At 37.7% G+C, this 20,929-nt stretch overlaps 1 protein-coding gene across 2 annotated transcripts in view; it reads left to right on the forward strand.

Annotated features, from left to right (window-relative positions):
• Positions 1 to 698: 698 nt before the first annotated feature.
• PTPN21 (protein tyrosine phosphatase, non-receptor type 21) overlaps positions 699 to 20,929 on the forward strand; it is a 42,419-nt gene continuing 22,188 nt past the window's right edge. For both annotated transcript variants that reach the window (XM_027638400.1, XM_027638401.1), the window contains exons 1-6: positions 699 to 1,113; positions 4,508 to 4,881; positions 14,437 to 14,606; positions 17,122 to 17,219; positions 19,546 to 19,613; positions 20,068 to 20,138. In XM_027638400.1, coding sequence (XP_027494201.1) covers positions 4,702 to 4,881; positions 14,437 to 14,606; positions 17,122 to 17,219; positions 19,546 to 19,613; positions 20,068 to 20,138 — 587 coding nt within the window. In that variant the 5' untranslated portion in view covers positions 699 to 1,113; positions 4,508 to 4,701. The remainder of the gene's footprint in view (positions 1,114 to 4,507; positions 4,882 to 14,436; positions 14,607 to 17,121; positions 17,220 to 19,545; positions 19,614 to 20,067; positions 20,139 to 20,929) is intronic.

A 20,929-nucleotide genomic window follows, 5' to 3' on the forward strand; every position in this document is an offset into this window, starting at 1 on the left:
GCTCATACAATGGGGAGAGCCATAATATTCCAAATGGCATGCAATAATAGCAGATTTCACAGGCACACAAACACACAGAGGTCTCCATATACTTGTGAGACTGGAGTGCAGCTCTTGGTATGGTGTTTGCATTAGTTAAACACTGTAAATATTCCTGAATTGATATGCATTTAAAGCTTGCTAAGACAGTTGTTATCAAGGGTGTAATTTCTATTGACACCTTTGGGAGTTTTAAGTCCAGACAAGGGCTGAAAGATCAGCCTCTAGTCTGCATTTTCTTACTGTGTATCTTACCAACAGCTGAAACTTTGCAAGGACTTTTGTTTTCAGCTGCAGATATAAATGTATGTGCATAGGTCATTTGATAAGGCACAAACTGATTAAACCTTAAAAATATATCCAAGCTACTTGAAAATAAGACCAACAGAATTTTGGTAAGAGATTTGCCTTAATTGGAAAGGCTTAAAATAAATGATCATATGATTAAAAAAAGCAAGGATTGCCTGCTATTTGTTGTAACCCCTATTTCTGTAGTGCCCCTGTAGCCAGAGAAGCAGCTGTTCATTGCTGACATTCTCCCTGCCAGGCATTCCAACTCTCTGAGGTAATGGGCTACAAGCATACGGGCCTTCGCTTTAATTCTTTCAGCGTATCCTTCCGCATGGATAGAGCGAGGGGAACGCCTCCAGGAAAAGAAATTAAATGCACACACACAGAGGCACACAGGGACGGGCGATTTGAAAATATTCCTGAGAACGCAATTTGCGCTCATGCGGCACAGCGTCACATGAAAGAGGCCGCCTGAAGAGCTGGCTGGCACAGGTTTATTTTGTTGTAATATTTTCTTCCACCCCCCAGCTCTCTACCCAGTGGAATGATATCCAGAGCAAGTTTTTTGAGACAGGAAGTGAGGAATGTTTTCACTATGAGTGATCTGAGAAGAAGGTGGGTTAGCCGAGATAGCAGCTGTTTCGGACAAGAGGAACACAGTAAGTCAGTTCCCGAGGAATACAGATGAGATGGCTCCGGGAGAAAAAGTCTTGGAGCACTGAGGGCTTTTTTCAGCTACACGTATGTGAAAGGAGACTCGGTGTCTTTGGATCGCTCTGCAAGGTAAGGGGAAAACAGCAGGCAGAGTGAAAACGTAGCGGCTGAACTTCTCTGCTGTGTAGTGTAAGGGTGAAGAGTTTCAAGCATTTACTTTTTGAAAATTAAAGGCGGTGGGACTGTGCTTCTGGAGGTAGGGGAGGTTTGAGATACGCACTTATTGCTGCTCTCTCAGTCCAAGAGTCATGTCAAAGATTAACTGGTAAAACAGGGGGAGAGTGGAGTATTCTGATTATTTTTTCTGGCTCCCCAAATATTTCTGAAATAAATATATGTATTTCAAGCCTTTGAAATAACAGGAACCCTTTTTTCACCATCATGTATTGCAGTTTTATTTTGATTACTGTCATTCATGCAGGCTGTTAAAAAAATCTTTGTAAAGTAAAATACTAATAATTGAGGGAGTGGGGAGTGTAGGCAAAAGAGAAAGTGTTCAGTAGTCGCACATCCGTCATGGCCATGTTGCTGAAATTCTAATATAGCGTTTTTGAAACTACGGGATTCTGTTAAGATATACAAACTTTGGCCACTAACAACATTTTTAGCTCTTGCATGAAAATTCCAGGCTTGGTAAATAAAGACCTGTTACTGTAAAGGTCATTAGTTGGATTTGTAACTCCTGGCAGTATGTAGTTCATTTTTGCTAAAGGAGCTTTAAAACAATGCAGATGTGTCTGAATTTAAAGTAATGCAGAAGGCAAATGTGAGACCACCTAGCTCTGCAGAATGTTCAGCTGCTGAATAAAACCAGCACAGCTGTGTTTGCAGGAACTACACATGGCTAGCAGTAGAAGATACTGAATGATAGCTCAGTGTTATTCATCCAACTTGCCTTTATTCTACAGTATTTATTATATGTCAGGAGTTTTTTCTTTTAGTTGGTCCTTTGTGATGTGGTCTGGAAGTTAATTACTTAAGTTTTCCTTGTTATAAATGTGTTTCAGAAGTCATCAAGATTATGTCAGACATGTACTGAGTTAAAATGAAATCATTTAGGGAAAATGCTCAGTGGACCAATAAATGCAAACAAGGGATCTTAACCTGAAGAATGCTCCTGGCTGGCATATTCTGAAAATTCTACTCTAAACTTCTTCCTATGCTGGCATTGTTACTTGTCTGCATAGAGAAATAACTGAAAGTCTGGGAGTTCCTCATGTCAGCATTAGATGGTTTGAAAATTTCACCCCTCTGGTTGGCCTTTGTTTAATGATTATTTTTTTTTTCTTTCCAAGCCCTTAGAATACTTTCTTAAGGACCTGATATGGGCACAAAAGTTTGAAAATCTTTCGTATTCAGTGGTACTACATAAAACCTGAGATTAAACAGCACTGCATTTCTAACTGCAGCTTTCAAAGAGAGGAGTAAGTTGGTTTTCCTCATTGCTGTAGCACTAAAGAAAGTGCGTAACTGTGCAAAGAATGTATTGGAAAGTGGGGGGAGGAAGCTTGGGGACACGGGCTGAGGTCAATCAGCCAAAAGTTACTCTAACAGGAATAAACCCAGTGAGAGATTCTGCTGGCAGTGGGCAGGGGACTAAAAGCTTCTGTCTGTAGAGCATTCCCTGCATGCTGCTCAGGCAGGGCTGGATTTGGAAGATCAAAGTGCGGAGCAAGTAATAAAGTTAGGATTCCCTGTATATCCCTGTATTTTTCAGGGAAACCTGTTATCCGTTGTTATTTATTCTACAGCTGCACCCAAAAATAAATTAGTTGGCATTTGGGTCAGGGTTTTTTTCTTATTCAGCTAAGATTTTAAGTGGTATCTGTTGAGGATAGGGATTGTGTAGGATGGTAGAGCTGCTTCCAGATTATCAGAAACGTGGTCATGAAATATGCTTCTGGTCATTCTTTGGAGTAGAGTTGCAAAGATGTCATTAGGGAAAAATGCCACGCTGCCTCCTCTTTCTCCCCATTTAAGGTCTTTAGTGTCTTTCTGCCTCCCTTTCTTCTTTGCTGTGCTGCTTGCAAGGGAATAGGGAGGCTGATACAAGGTTTTCAGCCTAAAGAGTTTGAGGTTGTGTTGGATAACATTAAGTTTCTAGGTAGGTGTATAAAGGTCTGAGCAGTATGTGGTATCTGTTTGTTTATAGCTATACCTTTGAGTTTAAAAACAGGTGTGATAGAAAGACTACTTCTTCCGGTTCGCCCGTTCCAAAGAAATGGGTATTCTCACGTTTCTCCTGTCTGGTCATCCTAAGAGTCCTGGGAAATTGAATTACACCTTTTAATAGGTGCTACTAATACATACCAGCCTGAAAAAAAAAAAAAAAAAGTAGACTGCTGTTTTCTTTCCGTTTTCAGGCGGGGCAACGCTGCCACTAGAGGTCCATGGGCAGAGACGAGAGAAAAGCAGTGTGGCTTTATCCCAGGCGGCAGTGCCCACGGGCATGGCCCACGTTGCTCCTGCAGCCCTGCTCTGCCTCACACAGTCCCAGGTTGGAGCAGCCTGGTCTAGTGAATGGAATCCCTGCCGGTGGCAGGGGGGTTGGAACTAGATAATCTTTAAGGTCCCTTCAAACCCAAACCATTCCATGATTCTATGACAAATTTCTTAGATCAGGGTGCACACAGTAAGAAAACGCTTGAAAAAGGAGAAAGGCAAGGCTTGGGATGGAGTTGACAGGAGAGGAGGTGTGAAGGTGTTTGGAAAAGGTGGGGAAATAGGTGGCTACCTTTAGCCTGGGAATGAGTATGTTTTTCAAGGAAAAATTAGAAAATAAAGGGTTCTCAGAATTCATGTACTCTTTTGGTGAAGCAAAGCATAACCTGAAGCATCATGCAGAAGTTTAGCATGAGGAATAATGGCACAGATAGCTGTAATTCAGAGAAAATTAGAGGAATTACATTTTAATTATCTGGTAGGAAATGGCTAAGGTGTGAGCTTTAATGCCTCCCTGCCTTTCTTTTTTTCCCCCTTAATCCTTTATGGGGCTTGGTTTTGCATTTAATCCACCAACAGATAGTGGCTGAGCTGTATGATGCTCTGAAAAACAAGCCAGAGTGCTGGATTTGCTTGTAGAGAAAGTGGCTTTGTTCGGTATTAGAAATACCTTAGGCAACTTGGACTTCGTGGAAGTCCTTCATTTAAATACCGATTCAGTTTATACATACTTATTTTAAGATATTGCAGCCACATTTGACTAAGACTCATTATTCACTTGTGAGTTTAAAAAAAAAAGAAATCAACTCGCCAAAAACCAGTGTCATCTGTGGAAAAACCAGAAACTCCGGTACTTATTTCATTATTTGAATACATAACAGCTCTGCATTTTGGAAAAGTAGACTGGTTATTTAGATTTAGAAAAAATATACATGTTATTTTTCCCATGTTACCATTCCCCTTTCAGTCAAAGTATTTCTGATTCTTGTTTTTATTCTCTTTTTCTTTTGCTCCGTGCTAGGATTCCAGTGGATGTCTCTTCTGCTTGTTTCTTGGTGGAAAACTTGCTTGTCTTTAATGGATACTGCTGCTGCTGGTTGATCTCTGGAGACTTTACAGCTTCTTACCTGTTGAGAGGAGACAACTTCCCGGCCCCTCTCAAGGTCCCAGTGGTAGTAGCTCTTTAACAGTAGCCATCTGTGGGGGAAAAAGAAGATGCCTCTACCTTTTGGGTTAAAATTGAAACGAACTCGACGTTACACAGTATCCAGCAAGAGCTGCTTGGTGGCTCGTATCCAGCTGCTTAACAATGAATTTGTGGAGTTCACGCTGTCAGTGGAAAGCACCGGCCAGGAAAGTCTGGAAGCAGTGGCTCAGAGGCTTGAATTGCGGGAGGTAAGTGAACTCTTGAGCAAAAGTGTAATATTTATCTCTTGTGAGAGATATCCTATGTGGTAAATCCTTACCATGTAGGGCAATCAGCTTTTTTACTGGAGAAGCTATCCTGTGTTCCCATGGTTTATTCATCTTCTGTTCTTTATGGGGACTTGGATTGCTCCAAAACAGTTGCAAACCGACATTAAAGCTTAGGGAATGTCCGAAGGGAGAACACGTGAGAAGTGTCAGTGGATAAAGCTGAACGGTGATAAACAAAGCAACTGTTTTTTAAACCTGACAGTGCTGAGAATTCTGTTTAAAAAAACCCCACAAAGCAAGAAAGAATTCTACCTAAACCACATGGTTAAGAATTACTGCAAGATTTGAGTCAACTTTTAGCTAGGGATATGAAAGAGTGTTATTTGTGTGAATGTATTTTTTTTCTGATGGATTAGTGCTGTGAAAAGAACCTAAAGCACAAAATGTGATAAGTGTACCAGTGACCAATTATTTGTCTTGCTTGTTGAAATACCACAAACGTGTTTGCAGACACTGTCTTGAAGCACGCATGTAGACATACAGATTGAGTTCTGGCTTCATGAGGAAACCTGTTTTGCGCTAGATAAATCTGTATATATCTGTCCATCTGACTTTCTCCCAAAAAATTCCTTACCTGATAATTTGAAGGATCCTTTTGCAACTGAAATTTGCTCTTCCTCACATTTAGTGATTATTCATATATCTCCTGTATTGAGTGATGATTCCCTTCTGAAATACAGAGCTGCAAGATGTTTATAGAAATCTGCATAGATTACCAACATATGAACCAATGCTTTACAGTGTTGAACACTGGTTGTTTCATTGCAGTATTTGAATGCTCTCAGTCCTGGATGAATTGACATTTCCCCCTAGAGTCTCAAAAGGTTTAGTTCATTTTGTAATCATTGAATTGTTACAGCGTGTGCAATTCTGAGGAACAGGAGAGAGGAAACTAATAATAAAAGTTTAGGGTTGCTAACATTGTTCTGAAAAATATTCTACTGTCCTGTTATGTGGTCCGCCATAGAGTGGTGTTTTGATTATGGGTTTCAAATACAGGATGAAAACCATGGACTTAGGTAATGAAAATATGAGTAATTGTGAAAATAACTGAGTAATAATAAATGTTTGCATTTATAACTATGATCTTTTAAAATGTTGTCTTTTTATTGTCAAGCAATGGCAACTGTTTGTAACTTTGCTCAAGTCCTGAGCAAATATATTTAGGACTAAATCCTGCAAACATTTATTACTTTACACAGCATGCATTACTGTAGGATCCTCAGTAGGAAATGCTATATGTAGTCATTTGTTTTCAGAAATACTTTTCCTTTTTTCTGTCTGGAGAATAGTATATGAATGAAATAGATGTGAATCCATTAATCTCTAAGTGCTTGCTTTATGCGCTTGTTTTCAGTTGCAATATGCATTCTTATAGAGTCTCCAAATCCCTTTTTCGTGCACAGTTATTTTGGAAAATTCAATTCTCTGCAACAGTATGACTTTTTTTTAAAAATCTTTCTCCTTCTGGCGAAGGGAGAATCTAACTACTCTTGTTTACTTAGAACACATCAGATACCATATATTCAGAATTCAGTTACCATTGTGTGAATAGAGTCTGTTGATTTTATTGATCAAGTTTCAGGTGGAATTTCCAAGTCAACAGAAAATGTAGAATTTTTACTGTATTTAGGTTGCAAAACGCAAATGCTTTGTCTTCCTGAATGATGACTGCTAGCTTTTATTAAACTAGTCACAGATCATTGGAGAGGCATGTTTTTTTCAGCTATTCTTCATTATCTCTTTCTTTGAAATCACTCCTAAAAATCTGTTTAAAAAAAGAAAAAAGAGAGAGCAAAAGATGCAATTCCCTCAAATAAGAGCCATATATCAGACTAAGGGAGTTGACAGTACACTATTGAACTCTGAGCAGATTCCTTCAGCCATGCATTCTTGCATGGATTATTTTGGCGGGAAAATGTGTTGCAATTAAAGGGAATGAAAAATAGGGATATAAATTACTTTCCAGAGCTTGCATTCAAAAAATGTTGTTCTGCCTTTAAAGAGTCAGATTTGCCAAGCAGATACTGAGTCGTTCCTGACTACTTGTTTAGTAGAAAGTTTTCAGAAAGAAAAATTGGTTCAGCACTTTTCTTAAAGCTGCAAGGACAACTTTAGTCCTTGATACTGTAAAATACAAAGGATTTTCCATAAGATGTTGCATATTTTTAATGTACAGAGCACCCTTGAAGCACGAGTGTGAATTCTAAGTGTTAAACATGAAAGTATGAGTGTTTATTTGAGGCTCAGTGTCATTCTGAAATACAAGGTCAGTCTTGGATTACTGTATATGGCCTACACAGTTAGGACAGGCGGTTCCCATGCATCTTCAAAACAGTTTATTGCATGAGGCCTGAGGGGAACCTCTACCTTTTTTTACACATTCAGTGGTAACGTTTGTAAATGCCTCTTTCTTTCTGGTGTAGTCTGAAATTACTGAATTTGGCCAGTGAACCGAACAGCTTATTTTTGATAGTGTGCTGTCTTTTAAGATACTTGTTTTAACAGATCTTTATGTGAATCAGTAGTCTTGAAATTATGCTTTGTGTGGCTAAACACTATTTTTCTTTCAATTTTCCAATTGGTACTGCTCAATTTTCAAGTTGTATACTAGTAAGGACACATAGAGTTTAGGCAGTCTTATGTACGTTGACAATTTAATTTTTTTACTGAATGGTAAACTTCATAGAAAAGTGAAATGAATGCATTAAACTAAGAAGACTATTTTCTGGTATTCCCAGAATGTGACTTATCAGCAATGGGTATGTAATCCAACTCTCTTAAACTGAGGAACTGGGAAAAGAAGCCAAAGGAAACAGTGAACATAAGTTACTTACCCTTTGTAGTATAGTCTGTCTTTCATCCTATGAGAGAACTACAATCAAACTTGATTTATGCAAAAAGCTGTCACAGAAAACCATTCTGAAACTACAAGTTTTTTACAAACTGCTGAGAGCTCTGATTGTTAACCACTTCACAAAGCATGTGCAACACTGCTCATCTTGCATCTAGAGCAAGAGTATACAAATAAAATCCTTGAAAATATAGAGATTTTAAAAAAAATTATAGCTAGATATCTCTGAAGTGTTTGGCAGGAGGTGCTATAACTGGTTTCTCTCTCTTGTTAATTTCCTTTTTTTTCTGTGTACTAATAACACTTCTAAACAAGCAAGAAGGGGCAAATTCTGCTCCCATGTACAAGCAGAGTCTGACTTAACTGCAGATATGTGGTAGAGTACAAGAACCAATGGTAGAGAACTTCTGGGAAGAGTATGTGCTGTGCATATGCAAGTTCCTGTGTTTGTTTTGGACATGAATAGGAAAAGGAACCAAGGTTATCCGGATCCTGAATGACTTGGAAGTTCTGGAATTGTGCTTCAGAAATGCTTGAACTATGCTGTAAAATTTTGTTCTGAATTCTAAAATATCAGTTCTTTTTTGGAGAAAATACGCACACAAAAAAGTCTTTAATTCATTTGGTGATTTCTTTAACGTGTTTTTCATATGAAAAGAGTGTATTTAAAGTAAGACCAAGTGCAACCATAAATATTCTTACATCTAAATGTATCATTAACCATATTGACGCCAAATAAATGTTGGGCCAAGTATGACAGAGGGATTACTGACATAATTATGTTTATACCTTGTATCAGAGTCTGACAAATTTGTAGCTGATTCTTGGAGAAATACGAGGAGAAGCAGTGCTCATAGTTGAACTGTTGTGGTTGCCTCTCTGAACCAAATTTTCCTTAAAATTAGAGAAGGAGAAATTGTCATGGAGGAATGTATATAAAAATGCAGACCTTCAGTGTGTAATCTGATTAGTTTAAAAATGCTACTTCATTGAAAAGCAAACTTGACTCCATCTGAAACATATATCAATTATAAGTGTGCTATAGTTATAATGTGGGAACCAATATAAACTGAAGTACAGAGTTACTCAAAATCACTGTTTCAGTTCTTTCTTTTTCTGAACAAAAAAAGATATACATTCAGAGAAAGGATTTGCAGATAAAGTCTTATTATACTGAGCAGCACAAAATTAAGGTTTTTCCATGAAAACAGTAGTGGCAATTAGAAAGCCTTGCCCTTGGTTTCTTTAGCGTTTTATAAAGTTAGGGCAGAATTTGAATATACCACTTGTATTTTTTTTTCATTGTGAATTGCTATACAGTTTTATACTAACTTTGACAGAATAGGTTTTCTTTACTTCTGAAGAAAAGGCACTAGTTTATTGTTTAGTATTATTAGACTGCTTTAGAATTTGGATTTTGCCTTTTGTAAAGCAATCAAAATTTAAGCATCTTAGGATGGTGATTCCTCAGATCACTGTACCCTCGAGGCAGGTAGGTGAATTACAAGGCACTGTATTAACCATTACCAAACGATTCTCTTTTCCAGTCTGTTTGTATCCTACAAGATATTTTGTGACATTTATAATAGGGGATATGAAATTAACTGGGAAATATTTTATTAAATACATAAGTTCAAAGTAAACTCTGAACACTGTTATGCCTCAGGGGACCTCTGAGGGTTGCTGGTCCCACTCTCTGCTCAGGAGGGCTGGCTTGGATCAGATGGTTCAGGGGTTGCCTGGGTGAATTTATGTGCCTCCAAGGATAGAGATTTGACACCTCTTTGGGCTATCTGTTCCAGTGTTTGGCTAGTCTTGTTGTGAAATTTTTTTCCTGATCTAATTGGAATTTCCCACATTGCAGCTTGTCCCCAGTGCTTCTCATTCTTGCAGTGATTACTTACAAGAAGACACTGGCTCTATCTTCTCTGTAACCTGCTCTTAGGCAATTGAAGTCCACAGTAAGATGTTACTTTAGTCTCCTCTTAAGATCGATCAGCCCCGCTTCACTGAGTCTCATAGTACATCATGCCGAAAGATTTAACAGAATCACCTACAGTAATGTAGTTTTATGGCACTCATACCTGATGAAACTCCTCTGCTTAGCTTAGGAAGTCTGGTGGACTTCAATCATAAAGTCACTCCACTCCCACCAATTTGTGAGATCACAGAATCACAGAATCAGCTGGGTTGGAAGGGACCTTCGAGATCATCAAGTCCAACCCTTGATCCACTACCGCTGCGGTTACTAGACCATGGCACTAAGTGCCACATCCAGTCTCTTTTTAAAAATCTCCAGGGATGGAGAATCTACCACTTCCCTGGGCAACCCATTCCAACGTCTGACCACCCTTTCTGTAAAGAAATTCTTTCTAATGTCTAACCTAAACCTCCCCTGGCACAACTTGAGACCATGTCCTCTTGTCTTGCTGATAGTTGCCTGGGAAAAGAGACCAACCCCCACCTGGCTACAACCTCCTTTCAGGGAGTTGTAGAGAGTGATGAGGTCTCCCCTGAGCCTCCTCTTCTCCAGGCTGAACAGCCCCAGCTCCCTCAGCCTCTCCTCACAGGACCTGTGCTTGAGTCTCTTCACCAGCCTCGTTGCCCTTCTCTGGACCAGCTCCAGCACCTCAATATCCTTCCTGAACTGAGGGGCCCAGAACTGGACACAGTACTCGAGGTGTGGCCTCACCAGCACTGAGTACAGGGGAAGAATCACTTCTCTGGACCTGCTGGCCACACTGTTCCTGATGCAATACTGTGTTGGGCTTTTGATACTTTTGTGTTCTTCATAGCTCCTGAACTTTTATGCAAAAATATTTACTATTCCTGTTGCTAGTGTCAGAAAGCAAATAGGTAGAAAATAACTGTGCAGAAATTATATGTTCTTTTTATTTCTATTTGATTTTCTTTAGAGGGGTTGGGTCATGAATAAGTCACTAAAATAAACAAACCTCAAAGTAGTCTTAATCTTAACAGCTTAACATATTTTAAGAATTATGTCATGCCATTCTTTTTAGTATTGGATGTTGTCCTGAGCTGCTAATAATAAAATGTTTTAGCAATGAATAAAAGTGGATTCTATTTTAATCAGTGCGAATATTCCAGGGTGCATAAGGTCCTCTGAAAACTCACAGGATCAAATTCTGCCCTTGAAATAAAGTGAAAGGTTTGCATAGAAGTCAGAAGACCAGCTTTGGTCCATAGTATTTTGGTTGGCTTGTTTAAAGATATGCTGGATTCCAGAGAGTATTTTAAAATGTGGAAACATTTTTGGTAGTCTGTTGTGCCAGTTACTACTCTGTTCTATATGTAGGTCAGAAAAAGCAGTCAGTGTTTCAAAGATACAGATCTGTTTAAGTGATCATCATGCCTTAAAAATTGTCTATACCTTCAGTTTAGATTCAGGGTGTAGAACCAGGAGTATCTTACATCAGAGAGTCAAACAGTGGTGATGTTAATAGAAGTTTGTGTTCTTTTTCTCCTCACCTTTGTTATGCATCTGTGCTTCTATGAATTTTAAGTACACCAGGGATGCAAATGAGTTATTCAAACAATTGTTACACATTGTTTTTGCATATTTTTAGTTGGTTTCCAAATGTGTTTGTGTGATATCCTTTATTGAAGTCTTTCAACTGTAGCTGTTACCCTTTGCTTTTGGTCTCTGCCATGGCTGCTGCTCTCGCACAGAATGTTGTGGTTCCACATTTTAGATTGTGCTCAGCCCAAGGCTGATGTGGTTGACCTGTCAGATGAGTGGGCTGGGCCAGCACAGAAGGCTTTCTTTTTTTGAGCTCTTCTTAGCGAGTGAGATCAAGTAGCTCCTGGCATATAGTTCAACTTTAACTGTTGTTTTATTTTTTGGTCCACTAATTTACTTACATTCATTGCATTGATAACCCTCAGAAGTTACAGAATGTCAGCATCACAGTCTGACTTAGGCTCCTGCGACTGTGTGTGGTGTCAACAGTCTTGTAATGAAAAAGAAATACAACCTTTTACACGTGTTCCTTTCTTTACTCAGTGCACAGGAAGGATTGAGACGTACTCAGTCATTTGGTACATTTTATTATTTTCTGCATGTGATGTTGCAGTGAACATAATATTTCTTTCATAATGGAGTTTCTGTGGTACTACTGTTTGTTTTTTTTTTCCTAACATCTTACAGAATCTTAAGATACTGTCTTCACAATATCCTTGAGGGATGGTGGAGGTTACCCCACACACTATGCCTAATGGTTAGTGGATCGAGGAATAGAAATAAAAGCAAATGTTCCTTAAGGTATCAATAAACTTTGTATGCCTGGACTGAGAAATTTAGAAATCAGCATTTATAGGATTTGTATTCAGAGCCATATTCCTTGGAATATTCCTGGAAACTCAGAGTATTTATGACTTCCGAAATTTGACTCTTGGCTTTCAGAATTCAGAATTGATGAGCACGCAGCATCCACCTGTGAAAAATTTGGTTCGTAGGGTTTGCTTTACAAGAGAACTCTGTTTCTGATGTGAGAGTAGTCTGGTTCTCCATGATGATTTTTAAACTTTCCCAACCATGAAACTATTTTGTCTATATCAGCATTCTGCACTTTCTCCAAATATCTTACTCTATACTGAAAAAACTGCTTTTTTCTTATATGAATAGTGGTAATTCAATTTATTTTCTGTATTAAAGCATGTCTTTTTATCAGAGAGGACCAGAGTTGTTTTAGAGTTTATAGAAGGAATCTTAAGACTAAATGGGCAGACTTCATCCTAAAATATTTATTTATTATCTTGTGAATACTAATTTTGCTATTACATGGTAGCAGTAATTTTAACTTAGAGGATTTTCTTTAAACATTGGGGGAAAAAAACCCAGAACACCAAAACCCACTAACAATCACATAGAACTCTGTTGATGCTAATTTAGAGAGCAGCAAAGAAGTATATTTTGCCAGTATGCAATGTCAAAGGAACATTAGAGTCTTAGAGTTGGCTCTGATTTCCTACTTCTGCTATTATCCCAGAGATGTTATGGAATAGAGGGTTTTATTAATTTAATGCTGCACCCTGAGATTTGTGCTCCAAATGACTTAATGATCTGTGCTGATACGGAACATTGACTCCATTGCTGTCCGTGAAGTTTGGGATGGAACAGACCTACCTGTGCTGTGGTTGTTGCACACATAGCCTGTCAGAGCTGTAAGGAATAGCTGGAGTCCCATGAGGGTAGACTCTTCATCCTGTTTAGACTATAAACTAAGAGAATTTATGTATATGAATTTTCAGATGTATATATGGGCGAGTTTTTGCAGGAATGTACTAAAGTGGCCTTTCTCTACTACCGTCTGTTTGTTGCTCCCCAATGAGTTTCAAATCTGTACTCCAAATTATCAAAATGCTAGACCTTCTGAGAAAAAAACAGTAAATAGTTTTTTTGCTAGGTAGACAGTCTTTCCATGTCTAATTCACAGAAATTACTGATGAAAAGAAATCATTATGATGAATATTCCTCTGTTTTATAAAACTTCATCCTTAGTAGCTTTCTTTTGTATGTTAAAAACATCTGAATATATGTAAAAAAGTGTTGGATTGAAGGTGTTGGTATTTCTACCATTTCTACATATAATAAAGTATATGTAGCAAGGACTTGGAGAATTTCCATGTAAATACCTACAGACATAGTTGGGAATTCGAAATATTCACTTATCTTCCTCCCTCAGTTAAAACACTTCTAATTATGATATCTAGTTTTTCTGTGATAATAACATGAATAGTTTCCAGTTCATGTCTGTCTGCTGGTCCAGTACTGAATGAAATAAGTACTGTGGGAGCAGATTTTAATCAGTTTAAACATAGTGGAGAAATTTAAATTTGAATGAGTGACTCTGGAGTGTGGATTTAGAACCATGTCGTGGAGCAATGGAAAAATATTCTGATCCAGACTCCTTCTCAGAGAGATCTAATCCGAGTTATATTATGTTGCTCAAGATGCTGTCCAGTGGCATTTTAACTTTCCGGGGGTGACACCCCTCAGCCTCTCGGGGTTGTCTGTTCCAGTGCAAACTGTGTTTTGTGTTTGGGCTTGGCAGGAGTTGCCCACTCAAGCTGCTCCTCTGTATCTGCTCATTTTCTTGCTTATGGGGTGAACCGTGCATATGGTGAACCATGCATATGCTTTAATGTGCTTGCCTTTGGCTGACCAGCTGTCCTGTGCACTTTTGTCCTTCAGCATCCCATGTGAGCCTGGCTGCCTTTCCCCAGAGAAGCCATGCTTTGCTCTCCTGCTGTCCAGTGTCGGTTTCTGTTTGCCTTCCTCACTTCCCTTAGCTTTCCTGTCACACCTGAATGCCTACTGCTAACATCTGTGAGTTGCCACAAAAGAGTTATGAACTGTTTGCAAGTAAAAAGTAAGTTTAGTGTTGTTTTAGGTGGAGGACCTTATGTATGTGGGTTGGTTATCTGGAATTAGTGTCTACTTTTGATGTTAAATGTCTCTGCAGTTCTCTGAAGTTTTCAATAACCCATAACCTTAGTGTTTTAAACCATTTATTTCTAGGTAGCGAGACTTTCACACAATACATTTTATCTAATATCACAATATTAACTTTTTTTCATCTCTGAAATGCCCCTTTCAGATTACGTATTTCAGCCTGTGGTATTATAATAAGCAGAATCAACGCAGATGGGTAGATTTGGACAAGCCTCTGAAAAAGCAGCTGGACAAATACGCCTTGGAGCCAACTGTGTATTTTGGAGTAGTGTTCTATGTGCCTACTGTTTCTCAGCTTCAGCAGGAGATTACCAGGTAAACTTCTTACATGTGTCTAAAAATTTGCTTTCAGCATTCTTAAAATGTATGGTTAATTTCAAAGTTGTCTGCTTTCCACTCCCTCACCTTTATAGAAATGAAAATTACTTTAGGCAGAATTTATGTTCAAACTGTGTATTTATTTACCTTTGGAATATTTGGAATATGTGATAAATTAAGCAAACAGGTATCTTTTTTGTGATCTTAGGAATCTGTTCAAACCTGTTTTAAGTAACAGGCATACTCGCATGGTCAGACTTTTAATTGTTTTAGTCTCTTTATGTTTGTCTCTTTTTTTTTGTTTGCTTGTTTTGAAGAGCCATATGTTGCTTTTGTGGACATCCATCCTGCACAAAGCAGGTGCAGATTTTATTGAGCTGTGCTTTCCTTTGTTTTGCTTTCAGTACTTTCTGTACTTTCAGTACAATCCTCTGGCAAGCTACAGGCTAAGCTTCAGCTTGTGACTTTTTTTGTGTATCACTGAGCCATAAATATGGATGCTATTTCTGATATCATGTACACATTTCTACTGTGAAACTGGGGAACATCATGTAATTGATGCTGACTACAGGGGGAAGAGTAAAATTGAGCATGTATACTGGCTAGTTATTCTTATGAGCCTATACATTGGCTTCTAGTGGATTAAAGTTAAGAAATATGTGCTTGCATTAATTAACCCATTTAAGCTGATAACTTCGAGTGGGCCTTGCTTTGAGTGGGGAGTTGACCAGATGATCACTCAGAGGTCCTTTCCAGTTTAATTTATTCTGTGGTTACATGAAACTGTGTTTATATACTGTGTTGCTAAAATACCCTGCCAGACACCTTTTCTGCTGAATGTGGTGTGAAAGCTTTTAAGGGAGATAAGCCTCTTGGTGCAGACACTGCTGCTGTTATTTGTTGCTCAATGCTTGGCAGCTTTAGTGTTCAATGTGTAATTTCTGAAAGATTATCTTTTTCCTGAAAACTCCAGTTTTGTGCTATTTCTCAGCAATTTTACTGACTTAAAAATCTTTGATTCAGATTCTGTGTTTGTTGGTGTACTAGGATGCATTAGTATCATGGTGTTGCATTGAATAGCTAAATTGCCTGAAAACGCTTCAGGAGTCTTCTCTGGCAGTTGTTTAAAGAATATGATGTTTATGCTGGAGCTTTAGCAACAATTTTGCAGTGTACTGCCAGGTAGAAAGCAGACATCTACGTGTCAACCTTATACTCAAGTCCTATAGGATGGTGCTTGCTTTGATATATGACAGTAAGAGTCTGAATTAATTTAAAAAATCTGTGCATTTTTCATACCTTTTCAATATAAATGAGATTGAGCATGTTTAAGCAACTTATATGTTTAATGCACACCAGGAAATGGAAATGTCATAAATAAAAAGAGATGGTATTTGTGCTATTTCGAGGTAGTGTTAAGATTCTTCATCTGTATGTTTACTTTTAATAGTGTTTATGTGGAAAGGATTTACATTCCACTTCTTGACTGGGAAGACTTGTTTCCCCAAATGCCTTGATATGTGGTGGCTTTTTCCTTTCTTTGTTTTTAAGGCCTGGGTTTAGTCCCAGCTGTTCTTCTGTGTATTGTGTAAGGATGTTATGTACTATTATATGGTGTACTGTTTTTTTATAGTAGGATCTCGAAGAGTCTAAACAATATTTATAAATTGTCACTGTATTTAACAGGCCAGTAATTAGTGAGGGAAGAGAGCTATCAAATAATATAAATAAAATGTATGGGGCATTTACCTGAGCTTTCTAATCACTGAATGATTTATAGCACATACTTCCATGTTCTTAGTATTAAAGCCTTGCTTCACAAAAGTTGATGTACAATATGAGGAGGTCAAGAAGTTTTTAAAACTAGAATTATAGAAGACAAAAATCTGTGTAGCTGTAGTGGCAGTTTTGAGGTGTTTTAGGCTCAAGATAGGGAATTCCTTGGAAAGCTGAAAGGGGGAGAAGACTTCAGGAAAATAGTGGCTCAGACTGTGAACAAATGGTACAGCTAGCAGCAAGTTGCATGTACAAGAGACGACACAGGGGAAGGTTAGATTAAAGGACAAAAATGGTGCTTTGCAAGTGAGAACAAAATGCACTCAGAAGTTGTAATGCAGAAATGAAAGTCACTATCAGGATTGAGAGGATGTGCAGTGCTAGATCTATTGGAAGAGAAGGCAGTAATACAGCAGCAATTTACTGAACATTGTTTAGGGACAATAATAGCAACATTAAGGATGGAAGAGGCAAAAATAAAAAAAATTATGAGAGTATAGGAGTAGATGGAAATTGTGGAGATTATTTAAGATCACTGATTCTGGAATAATATGTGAAAGTTAAGGGAGGCAGGAGTTAACAAAGGCCTTGAAATAGTGGATCTGAATGATGAGGGTGACTACCCTCCACTCAAACTGAGAATGCAGAGAGGAATAGGAAATGCAGGCATATTAATCTGCTCTCTCTTTAAATTAAGAAGCCCATGTTAGCTTTTTCTTTTTTTTTTTCCATGTAGGTATCAGTATTATCTGCAATTAAAGAAAGATATCTTGGAGGGCAACATTCCTTGCACACTGGAACAAGCAATACATCTGGCTGGTTTGGCTGTTCAGGGTAAGTAAGGAATTGTGCCAGCTAGCTAATGTTGCATCAGAAACTTTGATGATATATTTTCTATTGCATGTTTTCTGTTTATCACTCAAAGACCCAAGTCAGTAAGCTATGAAAGGCTTGTTCCTTAGAATGTCATCATATGGGCTGAGGAGAGGGAACACTTACACCAGTGGCCCCGAACTTGGTATTTCTGTGCAGTCCTCAGAGCTGTACCTGAGTATCTAATATGTACTTTCAGGAACTGGATTTGAATTAGACATTGGAGTTCCTTTGGGGGCAAAGGCTTTAGATGTCTGCTTACATCAACAGACCCTTCTTCTGTTTCTGTTAATGAAGACTCTTTGTTCTGTCATAGCAACAAGAGAAGAGACATGTCTTCATAAATAAGTAAATTTGAATGTACAGTTGTACTTGTATCTCCACTTTATCTCCCAAATATCCTAACACATAAGAATATTTCAAGCTAGTATGCAAGACTGTTAGCAATTCCTGTGTTGAAATCACTCCCCAAAACACATTTCTGTGATATCTACATGAAAGTGGCAGCTTTATTTTTCCTAACTAGGGTCAGATGGGACAGAATATACATGAGGACTAAGTCTGTCTGCACTGACCATGTCTGGTATTCCCTGCTACCATGCTTGTTTGATATTAAATATCTCTAAAGTTTTCAACAGCAACAGCTTTGTTTAGTGTGTTTGTGTATTATTATTTGTATATCATTCACAGTGAATGTCACTTCAGTATATCTAACAGCAGTTGTAAATCTGCCAAAATTGAAAGAAACTTAAAATCATTGGCAGAATATACAACCAAAGATTTTTTTTTTGTATTTTTTTTTTAGTTATATATATGTATTGGTTGTATCACAATAAAGACGATGATTAAGTTTTTTGAAAATGTAGTTTCCAGTGGAGTAGGATGAATTATATTAGTGCCTTGTTTGTATAACAGTGAATCTGTTAATTCCAAGCCAGGTTTTAATAGTCTTCAACTGAAAAATCTTGCTTTGTTGTTTTCATATCTTTGGACAGTGTAAATGTCCCTCTGCTCGGTGGGTTGTTTATACAAATCTTTCAATATAATCCTCATCCAGATGGAAAGTATTTATCCTTTTAGCTTTCACCTTCCATTTTCAGTCTTATGTAAGAGATAAACTGTATGTGTTGATAACACAGTGAAAAAACAACTCAGAAAAAATGTAGGTCATAAATTAATGTGCTCTGATGAGTGAAGTAGCTTATACCAGGTAGGTTAGTTAATTTTAGCTGGTGAGTGAACAGAAGCAGTATTTGCAGTTCCAAGTGAACTGTTTTCAAGAATGATCTGTATTTGATATGATTACAATAGGCTACTTCTAAACACTACTTTATCTCAAGAGCCGTGTTGGTGTAGGATGTCTCAAGTGCTGCCCTTCCATCATAAATAACTTGCATATTAACTGTTAATGTTTAATACAAAGTTGGTTCCTAAATGTCTCTAAAATGATACTAATAGAGATGAGAATTTGTGGTATTGTAAATAGGATCTGTATACTCAGGGATTGTATTTATACTTTTGGGAGCAGCCTTTCCATGCAGATTGCTGTTCCACAGTTTCTCCTCTGAGGCTGGTACAGAACTTTTCCAATTTAGACTGTTTTCTTTGAAATGGTAGCTAGTTTTTTTTCGTGGAAACAGAAAAATGGGGAGATTTCTTGGGATGCTCTTTGTCATGACATAAACTGTTAAGTGCTTTCTGAGCATACCCCTGAATCTGGGAAGGCTTCTAGCTCCCAGTTTCTGCATGGCTGGGTGCAAGGAGCTGTAGAAGTCTTGTAAGCTGAAGGATGCTCCAGCTGCTCTGTGCAGTGTTTGAGTAAAGCTGCAAGTTAGAGCTGTCATTGGTGCTGTACTGTAGGTGTCTGACAGGAGGAAGTAAAGAAGATAGAGCCAGAATATTAAAAACTTGCCTGGAGAAAGCTCTGAGACAATCTGCTGTAGCTGACCCTGCTTAGGGCTGGATCTCTGGAGGCCCCTTCTAACCTCAACCATTCTGTGATTAAAAATCAGAGTACTATGGAACTTGGATTCTGATTGTTTTATAATTTCTTCTTCTTCTCACATGGAGTTTTATCAATTTTTATGAACAAAGTAAAAAGATGGGATGTGTTTTTACCTTTCCTCTTCTTAAACACTACTGGTTAGTTTATTCCACTGCTTTACTTCCAGATCATAGTTCAATACGATGGAGAGATTCGTTTCTTGGAGATCCTGCTGCAACTAATTGGGTATTAAATAATTTTGTTAAAAATGTTTGACTCCAAGAATTTTTTTATTTTTTTTAGCTGATTTTGGAGACTATGATCAGTATGAATCCCAGGAGTTTCTACAAAGATTTGCTTTGTTTCCAGTGGTAAGTATTCACTTTAAATTGATACATTTAAATTCTTAAATTGAAAAATTTAAATTTAAAACTTTCTTAAAATCGGTAAAAGCAAATCATTATTATTAAGACTCCATGATCCATCCAGCTTACTGCTCCCTAGGTCATCAAATTTAGTAAAGGTTTTCTTTGAGATTGGAGTGAGATATCACACCTTATATTACACAGAAGTAAAGATGTTGCAGGACCTTTTCAATTTTATTGTGTATTACACTGAAAAGAAGGTCGGACTGTAGATGGAAAAGTGAGTAAAATCACTTCAGAACAATGTTTGTGCTTTCTGGGTTTATTTGTGTGCATATTGCAGCACCTAATTTTCAACACTAGAGTGGAGAGTTGATTCACCTGTGTAAGGAAACTATAACCATTTAATTTTGTAGAATTTTTTTTGTATTTCATTACATAAATGCTCTCTTACCTTAAGGGTTGGCTACAAGAAGAAAAAATACTGGAAGAAGCAACACAGAAAGTTGCCTTGCTACATCAGAAGTACAGGTAACATGTCTAAAACTCTTTATTGCTTAATTTTGATCTTCAGTAGCTCAAAACATTGTGAATCTCAGAAGACAGTGGAATTAATTTCACCTCTTATGTAAATGAGTTTTTCTCTAATACATCTCCATCAAAGTTAAAAGATTTTCTGCTGAATGGAAGTGAAAAGAGAACAGAGTATCTAGAAAAATAAATAAGAGGATTTTGCTTGAAAATTAAGAATGCAGGACGATATTAAATAGTGTGACTTCACCTTTATGTTTCTGAAACTTTCTTGTATGAAGTTGTGACTGCAGTAAGGATGTTTCTTGATAAACAACTTTGGCAAGTAATGAGGGCAGTGGAAATGTAGAGACAGTAAGTGTGCCAGAAGTCTTATGATCTTAGGTAAAAGGTGCAGTAGACCAGGACAAAGGAAAGTTAAGTTCTCTGTTGTCAGTTCATCAGCAAAAAATGTTTGTGATTATGTGGGTAATACTGAAAATTTTTCACTGTATACTTTTAAAACAACAGTTGGAAATTTCAATTCCATTTATCTTTGAAATGCATTTGTAAAAAGATTGCATGGTTAAGATTCACCAAAGAAAATTTAATCTGCATAACATTAGGAAAAAGTGAAGAAACAGAGAGATTGATGATTGAAAAAGTATTGAGAGACATAGCAATGACAGGATTTTGCAGGTAAAAATAATGACTCTTAAGAGATAACTGAGGTATGTTGGTGGGTAGGTAAACACAAGCTTTTTATCCCTGTGACACTACTGCAAGTCTGTGAGAAAACTTTGTCAGTTGGT

This window comes from Corapipo altera, unplaced genomic scaffold (assembly GCF_003945725.1).
Source record: "Corapipo altera isolate COAL_440 unplaced genomic scaffold, ASM394572v1 23, whole genome shotgun sequence".
NCBI classification, from domain to species: Eukaryota; Metazoa; Chordata; class Aves; order Passeriformes; family Pipridae; genus Corapipo; species Corapipo altera.